Source organism: Oratosquilla oratoria, chromosome 23 (assembly GCF_046742065.1).
Source record: "Oratosquilla oratoria isolate Oo_2021 chromosome 23, ASM4674206v1, whole genome shotgun sequence".
Lineage (NCBI taxonomy): Eukaryota > Metazoa > Arthropoda > Malacostraca > Stomatopoda > Squillidae > Oratosquilla > Oratosquilla oratoria.
The window spans coordinates 19,883,193-19,895,198 of NC_134799.1; the positions used below are offsets into that span (position 1 = coordinate 19,883,193).

The window sequence follows — 12,006 nt, forward strand, 5'->3', positions numbered from 1 at the left end:
TCTATGGCCAGGCCTATTCTAGATTGGTACAGTTATAATGATTAATAGTGTCCTGTGCACAAGTGTGCTAGTGTGGTTCTAGTCTGATGTGGGAGGGTTTTCTCTGTGGGACATCTGGATGGTGTTGGAGTATTGAGTTTGGTGGTCTTTCTTGAATGGCTTGATTAGTTATCTGGGTATCATGTTTGTGTAGTTTTGAGTTCCTGCCAATCACAGGATGTAGTTTTGTGCTTCTATGAACATTGCAATTTTACAGGAGTATCACAGTAATAACTTGGTGGGGCAGTCACTGAGGTTAAGCTTACGCAGTCAGCATTATGTATTAAAAGTGATGGGAAAATCTGTCTGAAGTCATAACATTCTCCACAAATTGTGCACCCCCAAAACTTTTCAGCTGGTCTTAGTGGTAGGTTGTGGTAGATGTTTGAGTGGTATACTGCTGGTGCAATGTTGGTGGTGTATGCAAGATGTACTGTAAAGGGTGTGTGCTGTTTAGGATTCTGGCTTATAATTGTGTTCCTGTCATTTTGTTCTATTGGGGAAATTTTAATTTCTGAGTGTAGATGTCCTATAGGGGTGGTTGTGGAGCATCCTGATGTTACCCTCAGTGCTCCATTCAACAGTATTTGTAAATTGTTGATTCACTTTGCTTATTATTGGGAATCATGCTGTGGAGGTGTAGTCTAGAGAGGTTCCTACTAACTGTTTATATATAGTTATCCGATTTTCTTTTTGTTTCACAAAGTTTGTGCTAAAATGGTTTTCAATAGGTTTGTTTTCTTGATCTTTTCTGCCAGGCCTTTGATATGTGGACTGAATGTCATATAGATATTCAATGTTAGACTCAGAATTTTAGGTTTTCTTTCAAGTGGAAGGGTTTGGCCATTTATATTCACTGGTAGTCTGGAGTGAGCAGTGTTACTGTTGATTTCTGGGGTGAAGATTCCATTCTGTTATATATGGTTTATTGTTCTGCTTTGTTCAAGTATGCTCAAGTATTTTTTGCTGGGTTATTGCCAAGTCATCTGCATAAGAGAGAACCCTGGTGTTTAGTTCTGGTTCAAGAGTTAGTATATCACTCATGAAGAAGCTGAACAGTAATAGTGAAAGTGGGTTGCATTGTAGGGTTTTTTGTACCTGAGTGTTATGTGTGCAATAGAAACACTTTGGGGGGATGATTAAATCACTTTATTGTGGCATTAAGTGTACAAGGAACACTATGACAGACTGATATAGACTGGGTTGAGGTTTGCTGTGCAGAGCAAGACATGAGGCCATGCTTTGTGCACGTATGAGTCCTTGTGGCCATATGAACAAGGCCTTGTCAGCTGTAACAAAGAGTCCTTGTACTGGGTCATTGGTGGTCAGGGCAAACCACACTACAGCACTGTGCTTGTATCCAGTGCTAGAGCACCTTATAGCACTACAACTTGCCACCCCTGTGCTTGCATGACCATGGTGAGAGGTATACTTACCTGCGAGCTGGGGCAAGTGGCAGGGGTGGAATTGGAGGGATCTGCGCATGAGGACAGCAGGTCCTCCACCAAGGGATGGGATGTGATGGGGTGGTGTCTTCAGAGGCTGGTGGTCACTCCCATAGGATGGCGGGGGCGGCAATGCGCTGGTCATACAGCACCAGTTCCTCGTCGATGGAGAGGGCATTCCAGAGTTTCCAATACGAGGGGATGGAGTCAGGTAGGGTGAGGCGGTCGGACAGGAACCCAAAGGACATGCAGGGAAGCGGGTGGCCATAGGCAGGGTTTATCCATGCTGCAGCCCATAGTCATCAGAGCATCCTATGAGTGTTGGCAGTAGGCAACGGATCCTCCCCATGAAGTGCCAGCATTGCCGGTGACAGCACTCCTGACATATGCTGGTGACAGCACTCCTGACATGAGGATGAGGATGAGTGGGCGATGGTTTGATTAATGAGAAGTGGGGCAATCCAAATGGATATGGCTTGCATTTGGATGTGGCTCAGGTGGCAGCATCTTCAGTGATAGTGGTGCATTGGGTTTTGGTGTCTGTCGGAAACTGCGGGCCACAGTGGACAAAGCATAAGTTCCCAGTATTTCGCAGTCCTGTATGCACAGTATGTTGGGGGCAGAATCGGGAGGGGGGTTGTCCATGCACGAGGATGGCAGGTCCTCTACTGAGTGGAGAGGGTGGCCTGGTGCAGAGGTGCAATGCATCTGTCTTCAGTACCACTGGCAGGGCAGGATTGAAGGGTGCCAGCACAGGTGGCAGCGAGCGACAGAGCTCTCCTTATGACAGGTGTGGTGATACCTGGCTGTGCCATTGAGTCGAGGTCTTCCTTTGCATGAACCTGAAATGCAAACAGTATCAGCCAGGATGTGTGGACAGCGAGGGGCGTCATGTCAGCTTGCAGGTGGGTTCTCAATTGGGGGTGAGAACCATCTTACTTAAGGGAATGGTGTGGGTATCATTCTTGGAGACCAGTAAGTTGCTAAATTCCCATAGAAAGCAGTTGTGAGTGGCAGCTGGTGAGCTGTCAAAAGGCAATGTTAGCTTAGCACACTTGTTCACGTATGTCATCGGCAATAAGGCTCAGGGAAGTCGGGTGGGACTATGGCCAAACTGAAGGAGAGGGGTGTTTGGACCTCCCTGTGAATCCATGTGGCAGTGTTACGGTCCCTGTCTCTGACGTTGAGGTGGCCCGGAAGAGTCCTGTTGTGAGGGGCATGTGGGATATGTCAGCCACATTGTCGGTGCCAAGAGTGGTGTCTGTAGGCTGGCTCTGGATATCTCCAACTTGTCTAGGTGCAAAAGGCCTATCCCCATGATGTCTGCACCTATGTCAGGCAGCACATACTCTGGTGCTGACAGGTGGCAGAGGGCAATCGGCTTGAAGCATCCTGTTGCAGAGGGCATGTGAGATATGTCTGCTGTGTCATCTGCACCGAGAGCAGCATCTGTATAGCTCTTGATATCTCTGACATCTCTAGGTGCCAAGTTCCTATCCTTGTGATGTCTGCACCTGTGTCAGGCAGCATGTGCAGAGGTGCTGACATGTGGTGGAGGGCAGTCAGACAGAAGGCACTGGTATGGCAGGTGCCAGCCTTACTGAGGCAGGGATGTGTGTGTCTGGCAGGGAACATGGTGACATAGCACATGCATGTGGGTCCTGCTTAACGTCTGAGACTGTCACCATCAATGCCTCATGTGGGTGGCAGTTGGTTGCTACCTCCTGTGGTGACATAATTGCAGTGAGGGAGCAGAGGTGTTGTGCCAGTTCCTTGGCTGGGTGGGCATGGCCTGTATGAGTTAGCTGGGCTCCACACAGGTGGCGAAGCAGGATGAAGGCCTTTTTGTTTTGTTCACATGGTCTGTGTAAGTCACCTGGGCACCATACAGGGTGGTGTTCACAGCAGGTATGGTGAAGCAGTGGGATGAAAGGCTTTGTTCACACCACTATGTGGTCATGAAGGCACATCACTATCACGCAATTTTTCATGATCCAGCATGTGCACTGTAGCTAGCACTGCACTCATGGTCCAGCAGTTCACTGTCGTCTATTGATCTAGATCCGTCAGTGCTTTGTTCACACTTGCTCCGTTCACAGATGTACCACTGATTCACATATTGTCCTATGTTTCACTGATACAAGCTGCAAGCAATTGCTTGCATCCTACTCACTGTGCCATGTTATGTGTGCAGCAGAAATGCTTTGGGGGGATATTTGAATCTATTGTGGCATTGAGCATACAAGGAGTACTAGGTGCATACAGTATAACAGACTGATATAGACTGGGTTAAGACTTGCTGTACAGAGCGAGACATGAGGCCATGACTTGTGCACATATGAATGAGGCCTTGTGGCTATATGAATGAGGCCTTGTTGGCTGTAATAAAGAGTCCTTGTACTGGGTCACAGGTGGTCGAGGCACACCATACACTGTGGCACTCTGCTTGTGCCCAATGCTAGAGCACCTTGTAGCACTTCATCACTGAGATATAGATGTTTTAGATTACTCTGCATTGTCTTCCAGACATGAAGTTGGTGAATTATTTTGTCAATGTGGATACTTGTCTTAATGATCTTTTTGGATGGTATGTGTCTGGAAATTGTCAAAGGCTTTGTTTATATTTATAGGAATCATGATATTGGCTGCATGTTATTGTGGAGATAAAACTGCTCAGTAGCATGCAGCTGATACTTTAGGATCTATATGGAGTGTCCCTATGGATCAAAGCTACACATCATTTGTCTGTGATGGAGGAAATCTTTATTCATAGAGAAATTATACTATTATACTATACTGCAACAGTCCCTCAGTTATGCTGACCCCCCAACATGTAATACTGGCCTGTACCACTTCTCTGAATATTAATTTCCTTTTTTTGCTGAACCCTGTGTAGGGGAAAAAGAATATTGCCGCTGAGTATTCCCACTTGAGTCGTAAAAGGCAACAAAAACGGGATGGGGATAGGACTAGGCATCCTACTCTCTGTAGCCCCAAAGAGGACATTCCTAAAAAAAAACCAAAGGCGTAAGAGGGTTGGGGAGGAGTTTTCCAACCAGAACCCAAAGGTGTCTTTTAATCCATTACCTGGCAACTTTTTTTTTTAGAAAACATTTTATTTAAAGATAATTTTTTATTGACAATTTTTTTTCATGTTGATTGTGAAAATAACTTATTTTTATCTGTTACCAATATTTTACTTGAAATTCCATTTTGAAGATATTTCCAGCAAAAACAAGATAACCTATCTTTCCTTTTTTTATTCATTTATTTATTTTTTCCCAACTTTAGATAAAAAATAAAGGGAAATTACACATTTATTTACTCATTTTTATATCTTATTTTACAATTGATAAAACAGGATTTCCAGTGAATGGGAATCTTGGTGGTGGAGGAAGTGTGTTTTGTTCCAACACATCATGTCGACACCAATGTTGTAAATCCTTCTCACTTGAGAAAGAATAGCTATTGTCAAATGAACTTACACTCTCATCTGATGTATCCAAGCTTCAAATTGAAGTTTCTTATTCTCATCTGATCTCAACATCTGGGTATAGTTTAGGGAGAAATGTCAGTGTAGTGGTATTAGGAGACAAACCAGTAGACAGAGTGGTTGGGAAGTGTGGAGATCCAGGACAAAATCGCAGTGGAGAGATCATGGTGTACATGTGTCTAGAGAGTTGATCATAGCAAATACAGTGCTTAGAAAGAAAGTCAAGCATAAGTACTGATGGGAGAGGGTGGTGGATGGAAGGGTGGTAGATATGGCTTTAATGGACTATATAGTGGTAACCAGGAGAACAGTAGGAAGAGTTTTGGATGTACATGTTCTAAGAGGAGAAAGTGGGGGAATATCAGATAATTTTTTGGTGGAAGGTAAGTTGAGAGTGGAGGATAGATAAAGAGGAAAAGGACAGAAGGTAGGGAGGTACTGAGAGTAACCTTCTTAAATGGGAAGGAAAAGGAGAAGGAGTACAAGAAGAAGCTGAGAGAAGAGTGGGACAGAGTGAAGGATAGAGTAAAACTAGGAGAGGAGGAATGGGAATGTCTCAAGGAGGGAGTCGCAAGGTGTGCAAAGATGCGTGTAACATGGAGGATGGGAAGAAATAGAAGGAAGGGTAGTGAGTGGTAGGATGATGAAGCAAAGAAGGTTGTAGAAGAGAAAAAATGAGAATCATGTGAGAGGTATAAAGAAAAGACAATAGAAGTAAAGCATAATATAAAGGAGGCAAAGAGGAAAGCAGATGTGAAATGGAGAAGAGTACAGTATGACAGAATTTGTAAGTAATAAAAAGATGTTTTGAAAGGAAATTAAGAGAGGAAGAGGAGGTAAATCAAGTAAAGAAGAAAAGGTAAAAGGTGCACATGGAGAGATGATAATGGGAGAGACCACAGTAAGAGGAAGGTGAGCAAAGTATTTTAGGGTGTTACAAAATGTGCAGGAGGATAGGGAGGGAAAGGTAGTTGTGATAAGTGCTAAAGAAATGACAGTGATGAATGAGGAAAATGGATGAGAAATAAAGATGAGGTGAAAGCAGTTATTAAAAAGATGAGAGCAGGTAAGGCACCTGGGTTGGATGGGTGTTATGTAGTGTTTAAAAAAGAGAGGTACAGTGAAGGTGGACTGGCTAGTGAGGTCGTTTAATATTTGTATAAAAGAGGGTAGAGTGCTGGAGGACTGCCTATATAGTTCCACTTTACAAAGGAAAAGGGGACAAGTGTGAATGTAGTAATTTCAGAGGGATCAGTTTGTTGAGTAGTTGGGAGGGTTTTGATTGAGAGGATTAGGAGAGGAACAGAGAGTAATTGGTGAGGAATAGTTGGGTTTAGGACAGGTAGGGGTTGTGTGGATCAGATTTTTGTGGTAAGGCAGATATGTGAGCTTTAGGAAAAGGTAAGGGATTTTTTTTTTTTTTGGGGGGGGACCTTTATGGGTTTGAAAAATGATTATGATAGGGTAGACAGGAAGGCACTGTGGGAGGTATTGCAAATATATGGAATAGGCGATCTATTAAGAGCAGTCAAGAGTTTTTACAAGAGTATTAGAGCCTGCCTAATGGGTAAAAGTAAGGTGATGAGATGAAGCAGACTGGAAGTAAGCATAAAGGGAGAGCGACTGGAGGAAATGGATAGTGTTAGATACTTGGGTGCAAATGTGGCAGGAAAAGATGGAGTGGAGGTGGAGGTAGAATGTAGATAGAAGTGAATAAATGCCTTGGTGGATTAAAAAGTGTAATGAGGAATAGACATTTGGGAATAGATGCTAAGAGGAGACTGTATGAAGGAGTGATTGTGCCAACAGCACTGTATGGGGCAGAAACATGGAACATAAGAGAGGAAGAGAGGAGTTTGAATGTGTTTGAAATGAGGTGTCTGAGAAGTATGATGGGGGTTACTAGGCTAGATAGAGTGAGAAATGAGGAAGTGAGGAGGAGAACAGGGTTGGAAAGGGAGTTGGGAGATAGGGTTGATGAAAGAGTATTAGGATGGTTTGGACACATGGAAAGAATGAGTGAAGAAAGACTAGTAAAAGAGGTATGGAAGGCAGATGTGGAGGGAGTGAACAGGAGGGGACGTCCTAGGATGAGATGGATGGATGGGGTGAAGGGGGCTTTGGGGAAGAGGGGAATGTCTGTTGAGGAAGGACGGGGGTGGACAGAAGACAGGGGGTGGACAGAAGACGGGTGAATGGAGAATGGTTGTATATGGATGATGCTGTGATGCATGAGGTGGAATGGATGGGGGGATGGGGATTAGGTAGTATGTGTGAGCAAAATTTGATGCAGCCCGAAAGGATTTCTCCCCATCTCCTTTTATGCATGGGGGGACGGAGAGGGGGGTCGCCGATTTAATGAAGCGGCCTTACTGTGGATGTGCTGTGACTTGTGACACTGCCTCTGACCCAGGGCAGTAGACAAGGTGCAGGGATGACCCGTCATCCAGGAGGTGCTAAGATAAGAGGGAGGGTGGAGGGGAGTGGAGTGTATTTAGGGATGGAATGGGTGGGAATGATGTTATGCCTTTTTCTTTTTGGCTAGCTCCCTTGAAAGGGGGAAAAGGCCTTGGTATATGTATGTATAGCCTGTGTTAGAATTAGAAATAGAGGAGTGGTTTGAGGTAAAGATGGGACTTTCCCAGGGATGTGTTATGTTGTCTTGGCTGTTCACTTTATACATGGATGGGATAGTGATAGAGGTAAACACAAGGGCAATGGGCCAGGGATTGGAGATGGTTAAAGAAAATGAAGAAAAATGGGAGCTATGCCAGGTGTTTGCTGATAACACTGTGCTTGTAGCAGGATCAGAGGAGGGACTAAAGAAGTTAGTGATGCAGTTTGGTAAGGTGTGGGAAGGAAGGAAGTTAGAAATAAATGTGGATAAAAGTAAGGTGATGAGATGTACAAGGGGAGAAGGTGGCAGCAAATTGGAAGTGAGTATTAAGGGATAGAGACTGGAGGAAGTGGATAGTTTTTTAGACTTGGATGCGAATGTGGTGGGAAAGGGAGAAGTGAAGGTAGAATGTAGATTGAGAAAAGCAAGTAAATACCTTAAGGGATTTAAAAATGTAACAAGAAATAGACATTTGTAAATGAATGCTAAGAGGAGATTGTATGATGGGGGGGTGATTGTGACAACAGCACTGTATGAGGCACATCTGTTATCATTCGTGTATAATGAAAAGATGGCCTTCAAAATTTATAGTTGGTCCCACACAAAGCTGGCATGGGGTTTGGGGATAAGAAAGTGAAATTGCATATAGTTAAGTTGTACACTTTTTTTATATGTCTAGAGAAGCACCAATTAAGAAAATAGTAGTAATGATGATAATTCTAACTCCAATAGGCTCTCCGTGCCTTGGCACTCAAGTACCCACGTAAACAACCAGTGTTGATGAACCAGCTGGCTGATATGTTACGTTCAGAAGGAGGACTTTTGTACAAGGAAGCCATTGCCAACACCATCATTACTATTATAGAAGACAACCCAGAAGCAAAGGAGAAAGGTAAGTCTTAGAAGGGAAAACAAAAGTGAGACTGGAATGATGAGCTGCAGACCAACATGACAAAGATGACTTTGCTTTGGTGACTTTTAAACTGAATGAAATTGTCATTAACCAGAATAAATTATGTAATTGTCATTACATATAGAGATGTAGGATACTCTTAAGCTTTTTGCTGCAGTGACACTTTCTGAAGTGAAACAAAGGAATTACTATTGGGATAGGAGCATATTTATATCTTTAAAGAGGCTCACCTTTAACTCTATAGAATCTGAGGTTACCAACAAAACCATATCAATGATATCATCAGTGGTAGCATGTTTAAGTACAAAGGACACATTATTAGTAAGGGATTCATTTTAAGACATGTTGAACTAAGTTATTACAAAATACAAAGTAATGACTTTTAAGTGTAAAGGTATGTGAGGAATAGACAAGTGTTTATTGCAGTGGTTTCCAACCTTTTTGGCCATGCCCCACCTAAGCATATCTAAAAATTCTGGTGCCCCCCTGATGCTGATTCATTTTTGGCTACCTCCCTTGGAAGGGGGAAAAAGCCTTGGTATATGTATGTATGTATGTACAAAGACAGATACACTGTTAAGAGATGAGACAGTATACACAGCTTCACACCATCCAAAACAGAAAGCTACTGCAAACAGCAGCATTAGCACGACTTTGTATGAGCTTTGTATGATTTTCTTACATTAGGTTTCATTGCTAGAATGGTAATGAATGGAAGTGTAAAGGTAATTATCAAACTCTATCTAGCGAGAGTTAGATCCATCCTTGACTATGTGGACCAGTTTTAGTCTCCGTCCTATAGAATGGACATCAATTCACTAGAATCGGTACAGAGAAGAATGACCAAAATAATACATGGACTCAGAAATTTGCCTTACGAAGAGAGGCTTAGGCACCTTAACTTGCACTCTCTGGAAAGACCCAGAGTGTGGGGTGATCTAATAGAGGTGTTCAAGTGGATCAAAGGCTTTAACAAGGGTAATACAAACAAGGTCATCTTATTAAAATAACAGGGTAGGACTTGTAGTACTGGATTTAAACTGGACAAATTTAGGTTTAAGAAGGAAATAGGCAAGAATTGGTTTACTAATATGGTGGTCAACGAATGGAATAGACTTGGTAACCATGTAGTGAGCGCTGAAGCTATCAGTTGTTTTAAGAAACAGACAACTTATGGGTGGGGATGACAGATGGTGATGGATATGGAGCTGCCTTATGGTCTCTTGCTGTCTCCTTCATTCTAATGTTTAGGATGTGTTCATTCGTTATTTCCATCATAGATAAATCTATTAGTTAAATTCTGTATATGAAAGCCATTTGATAGTTGTGAGGATGGTGATGCAGTTGTAAACAAACACTCCTCAATAGAATTCTCTTGATGCCATATACTTATTTCAAACAAATCAGAAGAATTAACACATCATTCAGACACTTAATAACTTACTGAAAATGTATAAAAACACAGATACAAATATATGCACATGTTGCACATGGACATACACAGAGAGGACTTATTAATTGGAACAAGAGAAACACAAGAGGACATGGAAAGAAGCTCAGAAAGGATAGTTATAGAAGAGATCTGAAGAAAAACGGTTTTTCACACAGAGTGGTGGACACGCACGTAAACAAGGCATCGAAGCGAAAGGAAGTGCACTCCAGCAGCTTTGTTGCCGATATGAAGGAAAGGCCAAGTTGTTATTTTGGGGAATGTTTAGACTATGTTCTTGAGTGACCGGCAAAGGTCACTCTTAAAAAGGTATAGTTTGGCACAATGGAGAATGAAAAAGAAGAAAAAATTAAATGAACCAACAAAGAGAGGGCTGGATATAAGTAGAGTTGAATCACCATGAGGCGTGATACCAAAGAGGACATACCTAAATGATACACCAAGAATAAATCAAAGATGGGAGAATAACAGTTTTTCAGGTTTTCAAAGACATTTAAGAGAAATAGGTAAAGGCATAGATATAGATAGAGAAGTTAGATATAGTAATGCATTAAAAAATTGTGAAGTAAACAACTCATTGGAAGAGATTATTGATTTGAAATTGGACTAACAAGTTTTACTTAGAGAATTGACTACTTTGAGTAAGAGCAATGAGCAAACAATTAGAGATTTGAGTGACCTAAAGAGCGAAATTAATATGCTTAAAAGAGAAAATGAAAGAATGAAAAATGAGGATAAGAGAGAAGGAGTTTGAATGTGTTTGAGATGAAATGTCTGAAGCATTTACTTGCTTCTCTCAATCTACATTCTACCTCCACTCCTCCCTTTCCTGCCACATTTGCACCCAAGTATCTACAAACTTCCTCCAGTATCTCCCCCTTAATACTCACTTCCAGTCTGCTCCCTCTTTCTCCCCTTGTACATCTCATCACCTTACTTTTTTAGCACACCTTCCCAAACACTGTCATTAACTTCCTCAATCCCTTCTCTGATCCTGTTACCAGTGCAGTGTTGTCCGCAAACAACAACTGGCTTATCTCCCACTTTTCTCTATTTTCTTTAACCATCTTCTATCTCTGACCCACTACCCTTGCATTTACCTCTTGTATTACCCCATCCTTGTATAAATTGAACAGCCAGGGCAACTTAACACATCCCTGATGAAGTCCCACATTTACCTAAAAAAAACACTCCCTCCATTTCTAATCCTGACACATGCTCTACTACTCTCATAAAAAGTCTTGACAGGTCCTAAAAGCTTTCCTCCTATCCCATATATCTGCAATAGCTCCCACAGTGCCTTCCTGTCTACCTTGTCATAAGCCTTTTCCAAATCCATAAAAGACTAAAAAACATCCTTACCTTTTCCTAAAGCTTTCTCACATACCTGTCTTACCACAAAACATCTGATCTACACAACCCCTACCTGTCTTAAACCCACACTCTTCCTCACAAATTACTCCCTCTGTTCCTCTCCTAATCCTCTCAATCAAGACCCTCCCATAAGTCTTCCCAACTACATTTAACCTCTTCACTCCGAGGCACATCGCACGTCTGGCAGCATTAGCTGCCCGACGTGCAATGTTGCGCCATAATAATCGCATTATAAAAAATAAAGTCGGTGCTCAATCGTTTGTTCTCTTTCACCCGTGTATTTTGATAACCATAGAAAATTGATGAAGCCAGTTTAGAGAGAATGGAGATTATGTAGGTACGACTACAATAAATATAATCAAGATGCCGACGTCGGCATCATCGAGTACCCACTTGCTCCTCATGCCGCCTACGTAGGCGTCACCATATGGAAGTGGTTAACAAGCTAATCCCTCTGAAACTACTACAATCACACTTGTCCCATTTTTCCTTGTAAAGTGGAACTATTCAGGCACCCCTCCAGTGCTCTGGCACGCTACCCTCTCTTAAACAAACATTAAATAAACTCACCAGCCACTCCACAATCACTGTACCTCCTTTTTTCAGACATTCTGCATGATACCCATCCAACCCAGTTGCCTTACGTGCTCTAATCATCTTAACTGCCTTCACCTC

General features: G+C 42.4%; 1 protein-coding gene across 9 annotated transcripts in view; it reads left to right on the top strand.

The window, feature by feature from the left end:
- gammaCOP (coat protein (coatomer) gamma) overlaps positions 1-12,006 on the top strand; it is a 132,126-nt gene that overhangs the window by 70,139 nt on the left and 49,981 nt on the right. For all 9 annotated transcript variants that reach the window (XM_076206834.1, XM_076206835.1, XM_076206826.1 and 6 more), the window contains one exon: positions 8,327-8,486. In XM_076206834.1, coding sequence (XP_076062949.1) covers positions 8,327-8,486 — 160 coding nt within the window. The remainder of the gene's footprint in view (positions 1-8,326; positions 8,487-12,006) is intronic.